This window comes from Apis cerana, linkage group LG16 (assembly GCF_029169275.1).
Source record: "Apis cerana isolate GH-2021 linkage group LG16, AcerK_1.0, whole genome shotgun sequence".
NCBI lineage: Eukaryota > Metazoa > Arthropoda > Insecta > Hymenoptera > Apidae > Apis > Apis cerana.
Window position 1 is genome coordinate 5,776,150 of NC_083867.1, and position 23,851 is coordinate 5,800,000.

Below are 23,851 nucleotides of genomic sequence, written 5' to 3' on the forward strand. Positions count from 1 at the left end.
GAGATGGGGCAGCGGTGGGGGGCGGCGAGATGAAATGAAGTGAAAAGAAATGAAATAAAGGTTTCATTATTTTCGCGGGGATACATTTCTCCCGTCTTAAGGAAACGTCAGGTGACGTGACAAACGACGAAGGCATTCCACGGGAATTAAACGACGGCCTCATCTTCTCCCCCGGCAGAGCCGACTTCAAATAGGTTGTCTTAACGCCACACCGATATGAGAGGGAACGAAGAAGGAGCGGGGAAAAAAGAAGAGGGAAAAAAGGAAAGCGCGGCTTGCTTGGTATATTAACGTGCAACGACACTGATGCCGCTGATATCACGCGACACGGAGAGAGAGAGAGAGAGAGCCGACTTCTCATAAAAATTATCACTCGTCCAAATTTTTAATCGCGTTTCACGTTTCTCTTCGAAGCGATTAATTCGTATCTTTTTAATATCCGGGTTTTGCCCGCCATTTTGCTCGATCGATAATCTCTCCATACTTTCGTTACCACGTCGTTATTTCCATATATACATCTCGATCGGATGTTTTCGTTCCATAAGATTTTTACATACGCGCAAGTGGCTACGAGATCAAAAATTGAATAATATATTTTTCCCTTCACGCGCACACGGGTCCCGATAACAAGAAAGAGACGTGGCGGAGGAAATTTGTACGGAAAGGAAATATGGTGGGACGCGAATATCCTCCGGGCAGGCTAGAGGGCGCTGATACGCCGGAAAAAGCATACAACAAAGGAGAAACAGAAACAACGTGCATCGATTCCGGGAGGAGGAAACTTTCGCAACAGGCTGACAAAATAATAACGGCAACCTATGTTCCCATTTTTTTTCTATCGATAAAAACAAAAAAGGCGAAACACGTGAAGGTATACCGATATGTATTTCAACACGTATAGAAAATATATGTTTAATCGAATTCATATGTAAGCCGAGAGAAAAATTGTAAGAGAGAAATTTAGACGTTTCTTCTATCGATGAAAACAAAGAAGGCAAAACACGAAAGTATATCGATATGTATTATATGTATATATATATATATATAAGTCGAGAGAAAAATTGTAAGAGAGAAATTTAGACCAAGACATGTACGATAATCTATCCTGCTAGTACACGGGCGATAATAAGAGGGGACAGTAATTTTGGCCGATAGAACGAGGGTGAAAGAGACACGAGACGTGGTCCCGCGAAACGACGGGTCAGTTTATTGCACGGGATTAAACCTTCGCGTGACCGGGAGCTTCCAGCCCACCCTTCATCTCTCGCGACACCCCTCTTTCCAACCAACCCTTGCCTCGATCTCACTCGATAACGTTGGCAAACGTGTCGTTGGAATAACTTAGATCTTTCTTAGACCGACACTGTTCTGTCGTACTCGGTTGGCCGGCCAATCTTTTCGCAAATCAGGAATCAAAAGAAAGAATGGAGGTCATCGATCTCGAATACGTATTCCAACACTACTCTATTCCAAACTGCTTCGCTTTCCAAAACTCTTCGAGTCGGTCTCGTAAACGAGGGAAGAGGCAGAGGCGCGTCGATCGAAGCAATTTCAGAAATACCAAGTTCGGAATCACGCGGATCGTCAAAGAGTCGGCTGCCTCCAATTTCTTGGATGATCGATCCAACTCGCCTCGACTCCTTCGTGTCGCAGGAGCGCGGAGGAGAGAGAGAGAAAGGTGTTCTAGCCGCGACAGGGAGCCAGGAAAATTGCAGACGACAAACCTTGGAACGAACAAATACGCGTCGCTACGAATCTCACGAGTTCCTCTCTTCTCTGGCAAATTATCGTCCGCTTTAAACGCCCCCTCTCTCTCTCTCTCTCTTTCTTTCTCCCCAATGAATACGTCGCGCGAGACAAATCTACCAACCCCGATTCGTGGATCGAAAGGAAGGAAGGAAGGAAGGAAGGAAGGAAGGAAGGAAGGAGGGTCTGGTCCCCTCCTGAAATCGTAGGGGAACTGGGTTAACACGAATGGATCGCGCGGTGCTCCAAGGCTATTTGTTCGATCGCAACAATGGACGATCCAACAGCACCCTGTATAGACTTGCCTATACGACTCGTATTAAGATAAAGGGTGGCACTCCAACCCCGACCTCCTCGGACGTTATGTTAAATCAGCGTCGAAGGAAATGGGAATACCGTGCGATCGATCGAGATTTGTCGATCGATAGGGATAAAAAAGAAAAGGGGGAATTGTCATGGAATTTCGACTGCTTCGAAGGAACGCATTTATATTTTTTCGATGTGAAACATTTTCTACCGTTTAACCGTTATTCATTATACGAATAAAAATTAAATCGATCAGTCATTGTTTATTCTACGAACTCGATTAATGCTTCAGACTATGATAGAAGCATTCTGCAATGACTTCTCGAACATACATTATTTTCATCTGGAATTTAATAAATAATATTAAAGCAATCCCGAAATCTCTTGGGTGAAACGGAGTGTTTTGCGTGTGAATAGATGAAACGAGGGATGAAAGGATAGCTGTTGCCGATACATGTCGCGATCGATGTACTGGAAAGTCCCATTAGCATGGGGGAGGGGGAGAGGAAGGAGAAAAAAAGGTGGTAAGCGGTTGGAAAGATAGAGATTGATCTCCTCTCCTCGACGCTCTGCCTTCTCCCTGCTTAAAAGAGGGAATAATAGAGGAGAATTATGGGCAACGTTTCGTCGGGATTCTACAATTCTTCCAATTGTGCATCGATCAACTTCAAGGAGAACCACCGTTATTGACTACCACCTCCACCCCTCGTCGTCGCCTTGACAAATGCGAGTTTGATGAGCGCAACATCGCCTCTCCTTAACCGACGAACCGATCGATCGGCCTAGATTTCCAAAAAACCAAAAAAAAGGAAAGTAAAATCCTTGCTCACAAAATTCGTTTTTTTCAAAAAGAAACGCGAAAACAAATACGATCCGTTCGTAGTCGAGCCATGAGCGAACGGGGAGGGGACAAAAATGAGATACGAAATTGGTATTCCCTGGGCGAGCCGGGTATTCCCCCTGGTCGTAGTCATTATTCGTGGGGAACGACGTTGGGAAACAGAAATGGCCGGACCAATAACCGTGGGTGGAGGAGGGGAGGGAGGTAACGACGATACTTAGGGCGCAATCAAACTCTTTCTATGATCTCGAATCAACGAAAATGCCTCGCGCCGGACCGTGGAAACGTGACCGACCCCAACGGAATCCCCGACTGCCAACGTTTCGGTCATCAACCGCCGTTGCATCGAATGGAGAACGGAATGGATGCTGACGACGCGCTAAACTTACTCCGCGGGCCGCCACCCATAAATTTCTCTTCCTTCGTCAATTCGACCGACGAATACCATCCTCTATTTTTCACCCTCGATCGGATGTAAATGTAATTCGAACGGGTGAAAATTCGTAGGTAGAGGAAAACGTTCGATGCATCCCAAGAAGAAGTGACGCGAGGGGAAAATTGTAACCGATTGTTGAATATTATCCGATCGTTGCAATCGATCGTTTCAACAATCGATTTATATCAGATGTATGAAACGCAAGAATTTTCGGACGTCTCGCCAAGAAGGAATCAATTCCAATGCTACCATCTGATGCTCCCGTTCCTCGAATAAATTTCACACGTAACGAATTCAATCTCCCTCGAAAACATCGCGTCAAAGCGATTGCGGGCTCGATAATAAATTGATTCCTCTTCTCTCTCTCTCTGTGTCTCTTTCCTAGGAATCCTAGGAAAAACGGATCCCTTATCTCGGGATCTCGATTCGCCTCACGCGGAACGCGAATAAACAGGGATGATCCGGCGTAGTCGAAAATGAACTTTTCGATTACTTTAACCGGGAAGAACGGGGGGTGGGCGAAATGTGGCGAGGATAAAGCAGTTTTCTTCCATTGTTTGTCACGCCGATGAGAAACAGCGTCGATTCGTCAAAGATACGAAACACGTCGCCCCGTTTTTCCCCGGTTTTTCGTTCGAGGAGGAGAGGAGAAAGAAAGGAAAAAAGGAGGGAGGGGGAGTCTTTCCCGCCAAACGCGTGGAAACTTATATCGCGATAATTCGAAAGGGGAGGCGAGACTACTCCGTGAAACACGAGAACACTATTTCGTCGTCCTCGAGAGGGAAACGAGAGACGTCGAAAAGTCCTTAAGCCTTGGCAACTTTGCTCGGCAACGTGTTTTTTCTTTTTTTTTTTTCACCGCTGCTATCGAGAGTCAAGTCAAGATTCGATTTTTATAAAAATGAGACGGCAACGTTTTTTACGGTGAAATTTTTCTTCTTCTTTTTCGTGTTTTTAGATTTATTCAAAAAACTGAAATTCTGAAAATCTGACCGATATTTCATCAAAGTTTCGGTTTTAAGTAAATCTTGTTTTCCGAAATAAAATCACGATTAACGAACGTTGCCAAATTATTACCAACTCGAAATGATAATATTTCCTATCCGCGTGTGTTCCAATTTAAGACAAAACGATGGGACGCGTAATTGGATCATGTTGTTATTGGCATTTATTGGGCCACGTCTACGAGTTTAATCATTTGTTAAATTTGAATAATGAAATTTTCATTTATATTAATTAATCATCGTTACACGTTCAACTGGAGGAAATTTTAATCGTATAACAGCAAGCGGATAACACCCACTGTCCACATCGATTTCTAATTTGCCCGATACGATAATTCGTTCCCCATCGTCTATTAGCTAATATTTTCACCATTATATTAACGATTATACGCGTTATATTTACGTTACTCCATGTTACAACAACAATAATTTAATATCGCTCGTTAATCGATATTTAATCATAATAAACGATCGCATTCGGTTAAAATTACGGAGTTTGTTTACGGAGATTTGCTCTCGGGGAAAGAGGGGAGGAGGGGAGAGAGAAAGGAAAGGGATTTAAATTGGGTTAAACCGCGAGCAAAGATTCTTCCGCCATCGACGAACGCATCGAGAGATTATATTATTTTCCGAAACGAGCGCGATTCGCATTGAAATACATTATACTAGTGTGAAATAATCCGCTCAGAGAAAATTATTTCCCTCTTCTCCCACGCGCGTAGTATTTCGCTCTTTGGACGCAAGAACTTCCTTCCGTCGAAGTCAGTTTATTTCCGTTTCGGTAAATTCATCTCGCGATACGCGACGAGGAAAGAAGGAAATCGTCCACCGATATAATAATTTTCACCGAGGAGGGAAAAAAGTGTAACGCGTTCTTGTTGACAAAATGCATTGCGACGTTGATTTTCCAAATTGTTGTAACAGGTGAAACCAAGAGAATTATATACGAAAGAGCGAACGTGGAATAATAATTTGTACGGGAAACAAAATAAAGTATATCGCTTAATAAAAATAATAAAGCGAAGTAAAATAAATCTACGCCTACCATTCGAGGAAACTTGGTGCGCAGTGTCCATCGATGTCCCTTATTGCACGAAACTTTTGTACACGCGCGAACAGTTAATTTACGTGAAATCCGCTGTATAAGAGCGAGCTCGACGTTTCCAACGCGAAAGTCGAGGCACAACTACTTAAACTAAACGACGCAGATCGTCCCGTAAACCCGTATGCCCTTGAATTCTTGGAAATTATATCTGTAGGTAAATAACACGAATTCCTTGCGTGAATCGTACGTGAATGACGAACGCGTTCTCTCGTAAACACGATAGAATATTTATCGCGCTTAATGAATGATCGGTAGAGGAAAAATTACCGTCGTTTATATTTCTTTAAATAAAATCCTACGGAAAAAAATCTCCAAACGATAAACATTCGATTTAGCATTTTCTACTCGTTCTTATATATATTTAAATATTATTTATGGACTGAAATAGACAGGAAATTAAATAAATTTTAAATATCTTCGAAGCCCATTGTAATTTTATCACCGACAAAATATCAATGTTAACTGCATAAATTGGTGTGGAATAATTTTTCAAATTTCATAATATACAACCTTGAGATTTACCTCAATACTATTAAAATTTCCAGTTCAAGCGTTCGAATACTTTTTCTTTCTCTTCTTTCTCCACCACTTGCATTGATGCGGCGACAACATTTATCTATGTTTGATTTTTTTAGAACATCGCTTCATAAATAAATAAATTTCCTAAACTCTTTCTAATCTTATGAGATGTGGAATAATAAATTGTTAAACGACTTTTAGATTTTTTTATCTCAAATTAGACATCTTCGGCTGAGTTTGACGAGCGTGGCAATAGAAATATTATTTTCAAAATTTTCGAGTTTTATAAGCGTAAAATAAGTTAATGAAATGATCTCAAGTATGAATTATTTCATCTGGTTCCACCTATCGAAACGGTGCAAAGGATGAATCGTTACGAAAATTTTCGTTTCAAAATCCACTCTCTCTCCAACTTTTTCGATGGCGTGTTTCCAATCTTAAGCAATAGAAATATTATTTTCAAAATTTTCGAGTTTTGTAAAATAAGTTAATGAAATGATCTCAAATATAAATTTGAATTATTTCATCTGGTTCCACCTATCGAAACGGTGCAAAGGATCAAAACGAATCGTTACGAAAATTTTCGTTTCAAAATCCACTCTCTCTCCAACTTTTTCGATGGCGCGTTTCCAATCTTAAGCAATCACGACGGATCTCCTCCGCGGAATAGCGTGATTCCCCCTTCTCGTTCTTGATCCAGGAATGGAAGGACTCTCGCGCCCTTGAAGAACAAACTAAGCGCACCCTTCCAACGTTCGAATCCCGAAAGGTAAACTCGAGAAGGGTGTAGACCGGCGAACAAGTACCCGCCGGGGGAGTGGATTCGCATCCACCGAGGAGAGGGGGGGAGAAATTGCGGTGGAGAGAAGTTGCGGAGGTGCAGTGCACCAACCTAAATTCTAATCGCGCCACGTTAGAGTTCCGCAACCGGTTGAAGAGGATCTCGGAGGGGAGGAAAATGGAGATTCGGTCCGCCGATAATACGCCTCGGTATATGTACAAATACAAGGAGGAGGAGGAGGGTTTCTCCCACGTACGTATACGTAATGCAAACGCGATAAGTGAGATTGTCTCTAACGAGGCAAGATTACGCCGATGGGAATCGTCGTGAGATCCAATCTCGATTAAATCCGATACGAGATGGGGCGTGGATGGGTGAAAAGACTTTTCCATCCACGTTAAAATATATATACCCGATTTCTGGTTGAGAGAATAAGGGCTGTCTAATGTCTTAATTCGGATTCGGCTAATTAATTCGCGAGAGGATGGAGAATGGCGAGTGTTGGAAGGTGAGGATCGAGGAGGGTATTATTATTTGGTGCAATAGTTGAGAGAATTGGGGGAAAATATTATAAATATCCTTGTTGGATTGTCGATCGAGTTCAATTTTATTGTAATTAAGCGTTTAGGGAGGAAAAGATTATTCCTCGCGAGTTTGTGATATCTCATTTTCCTTTATTCAGTTTACAAGATTTCGGGTGGGAGATCAAATTTGTCCCAAGTACGTGTCTCTCGCTCTTAAATCGTTTCTACGTTTTATAAGAGAGCGATAAGATGATGGAGAAAGATGAAGAAAGATGAGAGCAGTCGGGAAGGAAGTCTGAAACCTAGACATCATCTAGATTACCGTGAAACTATTCTATTTTCTGCCAACTGAACTGACTACTTCTCCGCCACTTTCCTCGCCTTCCACTCAAACGTTTCGGTCTCCCGAAACGTATCTCCCGGAAAAAGAAGATATTCGGGGCAAGAGTGCCAAAAGTATCCCGAATACGGCGGAGGAAAACACATCACGAGGAAGAAAATCTCGAATGGAAAGTTTCATTCACGTAGAAACAGTTTCGAGAACTTGTCCTCTCCCTATCTCTAAACCGCACTGACAATCTTTAACAGTTTGATCGTGGTAACTCTAACCAAGTGCGTCCCTTTCTTTTCAATTCTCTTCGATTCAGTGAATCCTCGAAAAATACTCGAAATGTCGCGCTCGAGAGCTTTCAATCTCGAGAGTTGACGTTTACATTTGAACATTTTTATTAGAGGATTAGAGGATAATTGCCAAAGTTTCGCGAGAAACTTGATATTTCTAGTGTCCACTCTCAAAGTAAATTTGGAAAAAAGAAAAGCGACGATTTTCGAAATTCCTTGCAATTTTCACTTCGTTCCTTTTCTTTTCTCGCGTCGTATCGAGGGGTTCATTTCTGAAAACGGAAATCGAGGAGGGCGGTGATGGCAAATGGACGGAAATGGCAGTGGAAAAGAGGAAAGAGAGGGGTGGTCCCGGTGGATCCGGTAAATCTTTAAATCCGGCGCGAACTCGCGAAAATTTACGTCGTCGAGCGGGCGACTTTTCGCGGGTGGAAACGGTCTAAAAGGCCATGCGGGACGCTTGAGAGAGACGTTCTCACCTCCGTGAGGGAGACATTAATCTATGTTGGGCCTCGGCCAAATAAGCCGAATGGGCCGAAGTGATATATAGGATTAATGGACAGTTAAAGCGGCGTCCAATTTCCAATGCCTTCGATATTCGAAGGGAAGAGATTAAATTTGAATTTCGGATTAAAATTTTGCGAACAACGTTGAGACGAGACATCGTTCGATGCGAATCATCGTGATCAAATGGATTTAATCGATTGGTAATATTTTTACCTGGAATAGAGATGATCGAATGATGAGAAAGAATCGAGACGGAGATTGGTTTCGATCCGTGCAGCGCAAGCAAAGGCGCAAGTGTGTACAGTTTGGATCACGATTAGCGTTAGGAGAAGTACACAGAGAGCTCGACCAGCGTCTCGCATTAGGGAATGAAATATTAATGGATCCACCCTACACACACCGGATAAACCCCACTTAAATGGCCCATTGTATCGTGCTCTGCTCCACGCCGTCTGCTATTGTACGCGAAAATGTGTTTTGCTACATTGATTTCCCTATTGAATCAATGATCCGTTATATTACACAACGGCGTGATTTAATTGTCAAACGACGCCATTTTCCTCCTTCTAAATTATCAACGTGTCTCTTGTCCCGAGAATTCTTTTTTAAAATTGATAAAATAAATCTTGCGAAAGAAAAAGAATGACCAAAAATGGATCGAATAAAAGAAGAATTCGAAAGAATCTGATTCAATAAAAATTGCCAAACGGCGCTATTTCATTCTTTCTAAATTATCAACGTGTCTCTTGTCCCGAGAATTCTTTTTTAAAATTGATAAAATAAATCTTGCGAAAGAAAAAGAATGACCAAAAAATGGAGCGAATAACGAAAAGAAAATTTCGAAAGAATACGTATTCGATAAAAAATTGTCAAACGATGCTATTTTCCTTCTAAATTATCAACGTGTCTCTTGTCCCGAGAATTCTTTTTTAAAATTGATAAAATAAATCTTGCGAAAGGAAAAGAACGATCGCCAAATCTCAAAAAAGTGGGTAACGAAAAGAAGAATTCGAAAGAAACTGATACGTATTCGATAAAAAATTGCCAAACGACGCTATTTTTCTTTTTCTAAATTATCAACGTATCTTTTGTCCCGAGAATTCTTTCTTAAACTTGATAAATTTTGCGAAAGGAAAAGAATGACCAAAAAATCGAATAACGAAAAGAAGAATTCGAAAGAATCTGATTCAATAAAAAATTGCCATTTCCCTCCTTCTAAATTATCAACGAGTCTCTTATTTCGAAAATTCTTCTCTCCTTCTTCGAAAATTGATAAAATAAATTTTGCGAAAGGAAAAAAAAATGATACACCAAAAATGGATCGCGTATGACGAAAAGAAGAATTCGAAAGAATCTGGTTCAATAAAAAATTGCCAAACGAAGCCATTTCCCTCCTTCTAAATTATCAACGAGTCTCTTATTTCGAAAATTCTTCTCTCCTTCTTCGAAAATTGATAAAATAAATTTTGCGAAAGGAAAAAAAAATGATACACCAAAAATGGATCGCGTATGACGAAAAGAAAAAGATAGAATCTGATACGCATTCGATGAAAAATTTGAAAGATTGAAAGAGCATTATCGAACGGTCATCGATCGTAAATTACCTCAAGCGTGCCATGATAATTTGTCCCCTTCTTTTCACGACAGGCCATGCATTTTAATACGTTTCCCCGGGTATGGTTCGGTTGACAGGGGCTCCGATAAAAGTGTATATCCCGCGCGGGAAAATTTCCCGGCGGATTACCGGGAATTTTTAAATTTTCTGAAGGAAAACGAGGAATGTTTCGAGGCAGCCAGGACAACTTCTCGCCATTTACGCGGGCCCCTCCTTACCGGATTTTTCCATTATGCCAAACTTTGATCGAATCATTAACACTGACGCAACACGAAGACCGATCACATCAAACTGTAGAATATGTGTGTATATATATACATATACATAGCTCGACGAATATCGGTGTAAATCGTTGTGCAACCGAATCATTAAAATTCCTCGTTTCTCGATTTCCGAACGAGTCGAGCAAATGATCATTTCACTCGACGATCCAATTTTCACGAAATCGATAATATTAGGCGACGGGACGATTTAATTGCCAAATTTCCCTCCTTCTAAATCATCGACGAGAATTCATTTCTTTTTAAAAAAATGACCGACGTAATCCCAAAAAAACTTGAATCGAATAACGAAAAGAAGAATTTGAACGTTTTAAACGTTCCAAAACTATGTATCGCAATATCAGTTAAAATTAGGAGCATGTAATAAATAAATAAATCATTTAAAGCCAGTATCGGCCATCTCACTCGATATTCTTTATCGAAGCGATCCGAGGGAATATCGAGTTTAAAAAAAAAAGAAAAAAAGAAAACATTAACCGAGATAGATAGAGCGAGATAATTTATTACGTTTAATACGAAAAGGTAGGGAAACAGAGAAGAAAATTGATAGAAGAACGGATAATTACAATCCTTGCGGATACATGGCTGCTCGATAGAGGATAAAAGTGAACGAAATAAAGAAACGTAGGTTATAACGAGCATGCTAATACGAACGACGTTGCTGACAAAATAACGCGTATCCACTTGTACACACCTGTGCGCACAATACCCTTTTTATGCCGCTTCCTCTATCCCCTCTTCCCCCGTCCCTGTCCGGCCCCCACACGGCGCAAACAGCAGGGGAGGAAAGGGGAGGGGAGGAATGAATCCGCGAATACTTTGGATTATTTTTCACCGACTTTCGTTGTCTCTTATTCAAATCGTAAAGCTTTGTCGCTCTCGACAAACCTCTCTCCGTTTCAATTGCACGAGTGGCTCTTATTTTTTGCTAAGCTGTTGGAATAATTGGAAGAGGGTAAAAGAAGAGTAAATGAAGAAGAAAAGCAAGTTGTTGAAAACGCAATATACGACGATAGACGTCTAAAAAAAAAAGAGAAAGAAGGAAAAATATTATGCTTCGATTCAATCTTTTCCCAAAATTTCCATCGGGGATCTTCTCGCAGAGCCAAACAGTATAAATCGAAAATTAATTAAATTAATTCCTCTCTAATTGGGAATCCTCTCTAAGAGAATCTATATAATTTCTTTTTTCCAAAATATACGATATACGCGATATCAGATATGATAAAAAAAAAAACTCATGGAAAGATGATCCCTTCCTGTTCGCCTTTTCGAAAAGCCAGGACATCTCCCTTCCTTTTGACGACCACTTTTCGCTCCGCCATGCTTTTATCTCTGCCTCCCCGTGGAAAGCGCCCAGGGCGTCACCATGGGACCGATACGAGAAAACTTTTAAAATTATCCAGAGTTCCCGTTTAGGGAGATAATACGGTCTGTAAAAAGTAGACGTTGTTGGATCGAGAGCGAACGAGTACGAGTATATACAGGACAGGAACGGAAAATGCACGGAATACAGATTATTCGATTTGCGAATTTTTGTTTTAAGATGAATTTAGAAAGAAAAATCATCGGAGAAATATTTTTCTCATTTCATACGGAAAGAATATTTTCAATCGAGGATACCTATCGGAAATGTAACCTTTCTACGCAACAATTCTTTCCAATTCTTCCAAAGATTTATTTCTCTTTTATTCGGGAAATTAATCCCCGAATAAGAATGGACACGGACTTATCGTTCGTCCGGAATTTTCCTATTCGTTACTTTTACATCTCCCGACTTGTCCGTTCCGTTGCTAAATCCTCGTTCGGGATTCAGATTCGCGCCGATCTCTTTCCCTTTATATTCCCCTTTGCGCCCCTTGTAGAACAATTTTTCCGAAAACGACGGATAAAATATGAAACGATATCTCTCCGCGGGGAACTTCCATCTCGGTTTAACAAATGACAAGGGAATCACGAGTCTCCAAGTTGGCCCGCGATTCCTATGAATCTTCCGCGCGTTCGCGTGATCAATGGACCGCTGGAAACTCGAGCGATCCTACACCTGCATGGACGAGCCGCTACACGTAAAAATTTAGAGAAAGAACGACGAAGAGTTTGCTATTCCGTGGGTGCAAGCTTTCCCGCCCAATAATTATTATCGCCGAGATTGGAAAGTTGGCAAAACGTAAAATTCCCTAGGAAATAGGCAAGTTCGTAGGCTAATCCTTGGCTTCTTTCAATTACTCGTAGAACGGTAAACGAATACGATCTCGAGCGTCGATATCATTCTCGATTCTCGTTTTCCAAGAAAAAAATAATCGTCGATTGTTCCTTCGTTCTCCTTCTCCTCGATAATTATATTTCGAGTAACTCGTGAAATCTACTCGAGCGATAAAGCTTCTACCACTGCAACTTGCAATCTGAAATAGCTAGTAATATCCAAGTAACTCGAGCGATCCCGGCTAAAGCTCATAATTCCCCCAACGTCGTTTTAAAAATTACACGCCACTATGTTCGCAAAACGTGGAGCAATAAAAATCTGAATGTAAACACGCCACGCTCATCCACCGGATCCACGCTAGGCCATTCCAGGCTGCCTTTATGATACCGTGCACGATTATCTCGGCACACGATCTCTCGTCATTACAGCGCGGCAAGGCAAGGCAAGGCAAAAAAAAAAGGAAAAACATATAAATACCTTTCGCCCGAAATTCCAACAGTTATAACGTGCAATTTTAGCAAACTGGCGAGACAAAGTAGCGAGCAAAATGCGAGTAAAAGCACTTGGCCGGTCAGTGAAGCGTAAAACACCGGCCATCAAACGCGACTACTCGTTCTCGTACAAAAGACGGTTTCGTACACACACATACACACATACATATATGTATATATATACACACAATATAAGGTCGACGTTTGTCTCAGATTCGATGGAAGAATGGGAAAAGTATCGGCGGTAACTGCAAGTGACGAGCAGTCACCGTTACCCTCGAGTTTCATAAAGAAGGATAAAAGCTCGTTTGCCCCTGTGAATGATATCTCTTTCGAACTTTTCCCCCCTCCCCCTTTTACACGCACACGTACGCGCGTGCGTTAAATCCAGGCAACGCCGGTGTAACGTCTCGAACGTAGGAGAGCACGTTTTATAAACTGGAGTGCCTGTACATTTTCATGCCGTCCCCGTTTTTATCTTTTTCCCTTTCGTATCGAATTAAATTTACCGAGCGTAATTTCCCGCGGTGGAACGACGCCGACGTTACAGTTTTCTTATGCAATATGCAATTCGTGCGAATCATTCGTCGAGGCGAAGTCGATCTACGATTCTTTCCACAAAAAAGAGGAAAAAAAAAAGGAAAGACGTACGTTTCGATGTACAGTATCGAAAAAATAAGAAAAATTCTCAAACGTTCCAACGAGAATTAATCTCCATCCCTCTGGACGGAACAATTTCAGTTAGAAGGCAAATAGCAGAAGGCAATATTGGACGTAGTAGACACCGTGTTGCAACGGTGTTGGTGCATTATGGACAAACGTCCATCCCGAAGGGATGAATTGATATGATTCGCTCAACACCGATGCAACAAGAAACGGCTATTGACGTTTTCCGACAAAACAGTTTGCGCCGCATTCCCCTGTAATCTCTAAACCAATAACAACTCGCTCATTGTTCATAAATAACCGGACACGCGCGCATAGTCGGATTGAATCACGGAGGAGAAAACATTTACGGCGTCGCCACTTTTTTTTTTCCTTTTTCCTCTTTTCTCTCCCTTTTTTTTTTTTTTTTCTTTTACCATCGACCCACGAATCGAGAATTCCCTCCACGATCCGCCCCCCGTATTAAAGGAAATTTTATTACGAAAGTTGCCAGCCCTTATTTCGCGCCATCGATAACACGTCGCCGTGGTGCATCCAACGCGGGTATCAACTAAAATTTACGCTCTAACTTTCGAGACTTCGTTGAGTTCGCATCAGGCTATGTTAATGCGGAACAATAGAGGAGGATCGTGCGAGCACGTGCAAAATACAAATTCACTCGTGTACAGGAAGGGGGAGGAGATACGAGAGTAGAAGGAAACGAGGGATCGTAAAATGGATTCTACGATTTCTACCGACTTTATGATTTTACGATATTGGACGTGAATATCGATCGCCATTAATCCTTTCGTGTCCATGATACGTCTCGACGCGATAAAGTCCTCGTGACGTATTATCTTCCGGTACTTGATATCGTTTCGTGCAAGAAGAAAAAAAAAGAAGAAGGAGAAAGAGTGAAATTTTTCGAGTAATGAGATTCGACCTGAATCTCGAACGAGTAAAAGAGGGAGAAAAGAAGAAAAAGAAAGAGGAGGAGAAACAAAGATCGGGAGATAAGGTTCCAATCTATAAAGAAGATTCATATTGGAAAGGTGTGCGATGGCCTTCTGTGTGTGTGGAGGATTTCGAGAGAAATTCCCAGGGCCAGTATAAACACACTCAAGTTTTCGGGGATTGAGTGCACCAGCCCGTCACTTGCACGGTCGCCATTCCACAAAGGAATCCTCTCCCTCCTCCTCCTCCTCCTCCTCCCCCACCCCTTTAAGTACTTGAGTACAACAACCACCGTCGACTAAGAGTTTGTTGCTGTTTCTTGTTCCCGAAGAGCTCCTAATGCCCGGTGTAAGTTTGTAACGTTGCTTCTCTCCTCCCACCCCGACCATCTCGTTATTCCAGCTTTCGATAAACACTTTCCAACGCTGTTTTATTATACACCCACCTTAGGAACAAGGATGAGTAAGGCTCCTGGCTTTTCCTTATTCTTTTCTTTCGTATCAACGTGGATTGTAGAATTTTCCAGAAAAGATTCCGGAAGAATTCTAGAATAATATTCTTCCTGTCGCGTTGTGAAAAAATATTTCACGTTTACGATATTTAGGTGGTTTTATCGCTTGGAAAAATATTAAATATCGATACGATTCGTCGGTTTAAAAAAAAAATTTATCCCAAGAACTTGTAAAATCGTAAAAGTTTTCCTGCAGAAATGCGCATTCCATTGGATACGTGCGTATTTGGAGCTGCTTGTTTAAGTTTACTTAAGGGGAGCCGGTTTTGAACCGAAAAGTTAATTTGGAAGTTACGCTCTGATTACTTCCGTTTTCAGAAACGGTTAATACTTGCAAAACTCGCAACCTATCTTCTAAATCTGTGAAAACTTAAATTTCCGCGATATAATTCGCGCGTTTCAAATTCGTATCTTCGAAATTTTCCATTCTTCCGCAAACAATTTTATCTGTATACCGTGCTCTCCATCCTCGAATCGAAACAATGTGGTGGAAAAGAAATGGAAAAAAGAGAAAAAAGACAGAAAGAAAAAATCATTAATTCAAGGAAACTACAAACCACGTTTCTATCTCTATCATATTCAAATGCAGAGGAAGGAAGGGAGAGAGAGAGAGAGAGAAAGGGGGGAGAGGAAACGCTTTCAAGTGTTCACGGAGCACGGTACAAAAGATGACTGGCACACTAACCACTGGTCTAGACCATGGAGCACAGACCGTAACTGTAAAAATAATCAACGTGTAGCTCGTCTACTCCCCCGCCGCTAACAACGTAATACCCTGCCCGTTTTACGATGCCTCTTTTGCCGACATTTCAAGCCCCCTCTCCCCCCCTCGACACTGTGTGCGCGCATCCCCTCACACGTACACGTGCAAACGCACACACCGGTATATCCGCATAACCTCTTGTCGCGGCCCTTTATATCGAACCAACTTCCGCACACGGCCGCAACTTAAATTCCTAGCCTAGCAAAAATTCCAACGGCCAACGTGGAATAACTAGCGTGTTGCGTCTATACGTGTATTAAAGTCGTTTGCGCGGAGTTAAAGGCCGAGCCAATTTGAAATTTCCTCCGATAACGAGATCAACCATTTTTCTTTCTTTCTTTTCTTTCCGTCTCCTTCCAATTTTCGTCTCGTGAACGCGCCTTCTTCTTTTTTTCGCGGATTAAAAAATGGATTATAAATAAATTTGCCTCGCTATCAATTTATCCGATGGGATAGGATAAACGGGAACGATGCCCGAGAAATTCTCCTTTCTCGTCCATTTCTCGTGTTTGAGATGGAAATAACCGTTAACTCTGTTACCTTGGAACATTTTTATAGATTCGAGTGTGTGCGCGTGTGTATATATTCGCTATACGTGTTCATTTTTCAAACTGTATATCGAATAAAATTCCTTTTGAGCGGAAACAAGAAAGGTTGGAACGATACGACCGGGGAGGGGGATTTCGAGTGATGGAATTGCTCGATCGAGCAACTTTTAACTTTTATTTATTTCGTCTCGTCACGCATCCGTATATCACCGAATATAACTTTTACCTCGTTTCACCCGATCCATCGATCTAAGGATCGCAAAGCGTGGATCGAGCGAGAGGGGAAATAAATATCATTTCGGGAAATTCAATTGTTTGCAAAAAAAAAAAAATATACTTTCCAGTTCACTTCTCATTTTCCTTCGGAGAAAATTCAACTCGGATTAACTCGATAAAAGTTCGAAACGAAAGATTTCGAGAAAGTGTACGAAGAATCGAACTTAAGGTTAAAAGAACTTAAAGGAGATCCTCGTCCCTTTCTCCAAGTATACATAAGGAACGAGAAGGAATACTTTGTTTGACGCAGATTCTTCTTTAAAAGTAAAGTGTTAAATCTGTTTACGGATAGGAGGAATCTATTCAAGTATTTATATAAAACGTTCTGTCCAAGGGATCGGCTGAAAGAGCGCAAAGTCTAGTCTTCCCCTTCTCGGCCCCCTCAGAGGAAACGCGTTCTTCTATACGCCGAAAGAAGGTGGCGCCGCGATGCATATTGAGAGCGTGCCACGTGGACGAGACGTGGTCCCTTCGTATATCCCCAGCTTCCCTTAAAAGGAACGGTCTAACACCTCGGAATCCGAGCAGCGCTTTTCTCGGATGAGCATTATGCTTAATAGCGGCGGGATAAAGATTGCAGGGCGGGGTTCCATTTCGTATGCATGGTGCGCGTTAACTCAAGGAACGCGCTTCACGTGTAAACATATATTTCACAGAGGCAAGAACTATCCCCTCGTGAAGTTTAAAACGAGTCGTGACGAAATATACGCGAACGACGCAACAATTTTCCAAAATTTCGCTCCTCAGTTCTATTTTCGTAATATTCCACGAGTGGATTTTCCAGATATTTTTCTAGCAAGGAAACGAACTCTATTCGATTACGTTAGAAATTAATGGACGAAATTGAATGGTAAGAAGCAATCATTTGCAATAACGAAAAGAAAAGAAACGACGATTCGAAGGGGATACAAATTCGTATTATAAGGTGAATCGCTGTGACGATGCTTTATTTGACTCTCGTAAAACGAGCTTTAAGAGGCAACATTTTAGAACAAGAACCAATTTTCTTCCCGCGTTTACCCACAGATGGCTCCATTGTCGAGTCTTTCCCGACACGGAATATGTTTTTGAAGCACGCTCGTTTCCTAATCAGCGAGCCCATCCTTTGCCCGACCAATCGCAATACTCTCTACTTTACCCTACCGTATAATACGAAGTTGGCTACATCTATCGGTTACCGTACATAACTAGAACAATCGCGAATAAAATTGAACGAAACGAATCAGCGATTCCTCTACCATTACAGAAGGAGAACGCGTGCAAATGATTAAATCTTCGGCCAGGAAAATAAGTTTCCAAAGAAAATTAAAATTCGCGAAAGATACGAACCGAATCGTGGTCGAAAGTGGGACAGCCGCAAAAGGACGTGACACGAATATCGTCGAATCATCCATCTATTTGGCATAATCCTTTCGACCGATCAGAAACCTATTGCTACTCCCATCTCGACGGGCCGCATTTCCCCCTCCTAAGGCCTGCAACAGAGTCGAACAGCGTCGAACTTCTGTCGACTCTGCACGATAGGGGGAATATCGTCGCTGTCAGCGAATATGTTTTATAGCAGCATCGCGCCAAGATGGAGGAGGATCCTTGCGTACCCTCGGATAGATCGGGCGGGGAAAGAAAACACAGGGGAGAGCGAGAAGGGAGAGAAGAGGAGGGAGAAAAAGCGTATACCATCGCGCTAGGTGGGTATTGGATTCGTAATAGGGGCCATACGGGCTATAGGCGCATCCTCCTCCCTACTTTAACCTCTCTATCCCATCCTCTCCCCCTCTTCGTGCCGAAATTGCGAACCATTTTCTCGGATGGAAGACGTCGCGGCGGTGCAAAGTCTCGACTGAATGCATTATTCGCACGACGGAGCAAAGGGCTACCGGGTGTCTCGTTCTTACCTCGCCCCTCCCACCTCCGCTGCCCCTTTGCTCGGGGCCGATCACGCGGTTGACCGAATACGAAGAAGAACGAATCTATCTATCCATTCTATGTACGAGCCAGGATTTGTTCTCATCGTGAATTTCTTCCTCGTGAACAGGGATCTAATGGTGAAGCGAAATGGATGGGGGAAGAGGAGTAGATTTTGCGAAAGTTTTTATTTTCTTTTTCTTTTTCTTTTCTTATCGTGAATTTTATGTACGATCCTCGTTGAAGGAGAAAAAGGGACAGGAGATGAGCGATATACGGATCACGGTCTCGATTATGGTACACGCAGGTGTGGAGCGGTTGTAGCTCGTAAAACAAATTGGCGTCGGTCGAAACGTATCGAGATTGAGTTGTCCAATTGTACCACCGCTGCAGAATCGTGGTATATATATATATATATAAAGAGAGACGATTAATCGTCATTGACCAGAATTTGCACCCCTTTGAGGGTGAATTATTTATTTATACGACTCCTCGCGATTGCCGACATGATCGTTCGTGTTTCGATTAGTGTAACGATTGATCGATTCATCGTCGAATGAAAGTATCTCGCGGGTAAGAAAATCTATAAATTACGTGGATAGTTAAGCAGTGAAGAAATTTTTTCTCTCTCTCTCTCTAATTAAAAATAAATATTCGCGGAGAAAAATTCGCTCGATTTTTCGATCAACTCTCCAACTCTCTCTCTTCCAGGCTACGTCCTAACACAATCAAAGACGACTTTTTGGAATTTCGCGCACGTGCCCGCACAAAGGCGGACTTTCTTCCTCCTTCCGCGTACGTGATCGTGGAAATTTCGTTCCTTCGTGGGAGGGGAGGGAAAAAAAGTGCATTTTACTCCACTGTGCAAAAAGGGCACAATAACTGGAGACTTGTCGTGAAAACTTTTCGAAACACCAATCACGACCCGATAGACTCTGCGTGTATTGATAGAGATATTTTCTTAAAAGAATCAATAACAATTTTAGAATTATTAAGAATTTTAAGAATCCTGCGAGCGTAAGGAAGTAAGAAAGAAAAATAAATTCACGTCTTTACTGCGTTACGTTAATTTATAAATCTCGATACTTCGAGTGCAATGGCAAACTGGCGACGATAAATGTCGGCGTAAAAAAAAAAATCTAGCGGAAAAGTTAAGAAATGGCCTGTATCCCCTAATAAAAAAAAAGAGTTAACGACAGCTTTAAAAAATTTTTTTCTTTTTCCTCGGAGAACGTATCTAATATAATAAAGTTTGGTGTATCGCGAAGATGGTGGGATAAACTGACCACCAACCAACTTGCCTCCCTTAAATGCATCGCTGATTTACGTTTACTGTTAATTTATACCATTTCGCGCGGTGATTATGAAAATGAGTGGACGCGTTACCTAACTTTCTTAATTACTTTCCTACTACCTGTGAAAGATCGTTTTGCGAACGGAGGAAGGCTTTGCGATAATTTATTGTAATTGCTCGCTCGTTTTATATAAAGTATATTTCGAATATGCCGGAATTTATTATGGACATCTTCGCCAAATTTCGCTCGCTCAACTTCTAGCGTGGTGCTCTTCATAAATTCGAACGAGTATAACATTCTGATTAAAATTATTTTTCTTTTCCCCGCATTTTGAGACATTGAACAACGAAACTCGATAAATAAATAGGGATAAAACACGCATCGTCGCTCGAGCTCGCATTAATCACTCGCTCGAAGGAGCAACTTTACACACGGGAGTAGATTTGTACAAGAATCTGCTCACGGCGGAGCTCAGGAATGTAAATTCAACTCACATATAGGTATGCGAAAATAGGTTGAAGTTCTGAGCAAGTTCGAGATTAGTTCTAAGCAAAATCTCGTTGAATCCTAGCAAGACACGAGGTTTTGGTTATTAGACTCGGGCGTAGATTTAGATTCGAGACAAGATCTCGAGAGAAGATTAAGATAAGAGGAAAATTGGAAAATCGGATAGAAGGTGGAAAGAATTTTGATATAAATAACGAAGAATAAAGATAAAAATAAGATCGATAACTCAACATCACTTCTTCGATTTTAAACAAGTTAAAAATGTTTCGTTACGCTGACTGCCGACGAAAAAAAGAGGGGCGTCGTATTATCTTGGAGAAGAAGCGAGACAAAAGAGGAAGTCGATCTCTGGGAGCGTATGCGGGGCACGTAAGTGTTGTTTATCGCGGAAAACGCTCCCGGTTGTCTTCAGGTTCGAATTGTTTCGAAGGAAAATAGGAATTCCCCGTGTTATACTCTATTGCCCGGACACCGGATATAGAGAGAGGGGGCTTGATTATGCGCAACACGTATTCTCAAACACAATCCTGCGACACTCGTAACGCAGGTGGAATTCGAGGCTTCCTCCAGGCAGATAACTGAATTAATTAAGTCTCCTGCAAATGAGGAGATACCCATGTAACAAAGGTGAATTAACACTAATTCACATTCGTACGTGTGATTCTGCCCGCGCGCATTTCTGCCGACCTTACGGACCCGGAGCCCAAAAAACGAAGGAAAGCGAATTTCAGGTCGAGTAATTAAACCGAGGTAGAAAAATTCGCGGTAGACTCGTCGGGCGGAATTATTCACTGGGGGAATAAAAAATTAAATGACCATGCCGAGCGTTCCGTATGAGCTATTCCCTCGACTATGATGGCCTAAGTATCACGATACGCCCACTTATGTATATATGTGTATTTGTACAAACATTTTTATGCGTTTAACGTTTTGGAAACGTTAAACAGAGAAAATTTATTTTTGCGAATATATTTTCGAATCAAATTACCAGGAGAACGAGAAGAAAAAGCGCGTTAAAAGTAAAGAATTGCTTTAGTTCTCTAATCACGTTAATATTAGAAAACGTGTTTATTTCGTCAAAATTTTTATATACGAAATAATGAATTTGACGGTATTATAATGTAAATAATTAAGACGCAATAAATAATAATAAAAAATATATATATATAAAAGTATTAAAAATAATAGAGACAACTTTTAATAATATTTTAAAGTATGCTTGTGTCAATAGAGAGATATAAAAATTGCACGTGCAAAACAGAAGAAAATGTACTTACCTGTAAACTTGGATGGCATCCTAATTCCAGTAATGTACGCACGACACCGGCATGACCTTTACTAATCGCGATATGGAGGGCAGTCAGACGTCTCTTATTTCTGGAATTCAAATCAGCTCCAGCACCTGCCAATAATGCCATCACGCCAGATTCGTCTCCAAATGCTGCATAATGCACGGCTCTATCTCCATCTTTGTCCTGAATACATTAAAAATTATTTACTTTTAATGTATTTGATTAAATTTTTCAAACAAATATCATCTTTTTTTCAAAATATTTTCGAACATATTATAAATATACAATATGTGAACAATGTATTAAAAAAGTTCTTACCTCAATTTCAACATCTGCTTTATAACGAAGAAGAATTTTAACAACTTCCAAATGACCATTTTGACTTGCAGCTTGTAAGGCGGTATGACCAGCAAATACACCATTTACATCAGCCTCGGGTCTTTTTAAACATTCTTCGCATTTAGCAGCGTCACCATTTGCAGCAGTTTTCACTAGTTCTTCGTTTACGTCACCCGAGACATGTGTTTCAAACAATTTTTTCAATAATGCCGATAAACGTTCTGAAAAAAAATGTTCGGAAATATTAATTCTTTTTTCTAAATCCCGAAAATAAATATATTTCGATATTAGATATTTCTACGCACCTCCACTGCTATTCCCTGGTACACTACCATCACTACTTGCAACTTTTGTAACTGCTTGAGGATTGTACGTCCAAGATGTACTACAAACTTCTACTTTTAAATCTCCATCGTGGTATATTTGCAAAACTCTACCAATCTTTCCCATAGTCTATACGAATATAAATATTATTAAAAACAAGTATGTAAATGTATTCAAAAATGATTATTTTTAAATTTTATAAGAATACATACCGGCGCCATTGCTTCGGCCCATTCTCCGTGACCACGTTGGAGTAATTTTATTTTTTCTATATCGTTACATATCTGCACCAAATCACCAACCGCAAAAGTTTGATTATCAGAACTTGAACTAGTAACTGGTACTGGTATTTGTACTTTCGTCAATACGGCAGGATTAAAAGTCCATCGATTACCGCTTGGATATGACACGACAATGTCATGATCTTCGTCAATGCCAACGACAGTTCCCGTAGTACCGAGACACTCGAACATACCGTCAGTCCAACCACCATGACCGTGTTGTAACGACTGTACGATTTCCAACTCTAAATCAACGGTTACCTATAAAATAAATTTTATACATTTATAATATTAATTATAATACATATACAATATATATACAATATTTATTATAATTATAATTTAATAACCTGATCTCCAATTTGTAATCCATGAGGTCCAGTACGACCTGGTCCTTGTTCACCTAATAATGGCAAATGATCTCTATAAACTGTTTGACCTTTAGCATCATTAACAACTTTTAAATCCGCCTGAAACATTAACAATCGTTCTTTATTTATATTATTCATATATTTATGTTATTATTATTTATTTATTATGTTTATTAACTAATTAACTAACTAACCATTCCTTCAAAACCAACGCGATACAAATTTTTGGCACCATTATCCCAAATAACATAGGCTGCTGAACGTGGACTGGCTGCAGACCAATCTTGAATTTCATTAACTTTACCTCTTCGGCCATTTCCACCATCTTGATCTTCCCACTGCCAATCAACGCCTCTTACCACTCTTGCACCAGGAAATATACCACGAATTGCAATCTAATATTACAAAAAATATATATATATATATATTACATATTGATGTGATCATAATGATAATAATAACATAATAACATATAAAAATATTAGTACCTTTTTACTTTTACGTCTGGGTTCCAGTAATACTCTTTCACTTCCAGGTGTTGCTATACGATAAAATCTGTGTCTTAGATGATGCTTATCTCCATGATAACAAATAGAACATAGATCATAATTTCCACATTCTGCGCATTTCCAACGAATTCCAAAAATTGGCTGTTGCCTACAAGTATCACACATCGTCCCATCGTGTTTTACACCAGTTGGAGCTGAATCCAAGATTCTAAGATCAAATGCACCGGAACAACGATAATTAGCTGCTGTACCATTATCCCAAACAACAACAACCTCCTCTGGAGACTCAAAATTTCTAACAGTTCCAACATGACCTTCTCCTCCATCCTATTATATTAAAAAAATTATGTA

The 23,851-nt window shown here is 40.8% G+C and overlaps 1 protein-coding gene across 2 annotated transcripts in view; it reads right to left on the minus strand.

The window, feature by feature from the left end:
• The window catches only part of LOC107993230 (E3 ubiquitin-protein ligase MIB1), a 468,131-nt gene that overhangs the window by 443,692 nt on the left and 588 nt on the right, over positions 1-23,851 (minus strand). For both annotated transcript variants that reach the window (XM_062086713.1, XM_062086714.1), the window contains exons 2-8: positions 23,480-23,827; positions 23,186-23,386; positions 22,971-23,090; positions 22,552-22,881; positions 22,321-22,468; positions 21,995-22,236; positions 21,662-21,859 (exon numbers count right to left, since the gene is read on the minus strand). In XM_062086713.1, coding sequence (XP_061942697.1) covers positions 21,662-21,859; positions 21,995-22,236; positions 22,321-22,468; positions 22,552-22,881; positions 22,971-23,090; positions 23,186-23,386; positions 23,480-23,827 — 1,587 coding nt within the window. The remainder of the gene's footprint in view (positions 1-21,661; positions 21,860-21,994; positions 22,237-22,320; positions 22,469-22,551; positions 22,882-22,970; positions 23,091-23,185; positions 23,387-23,479; positions 23,828-23,851) is intronic.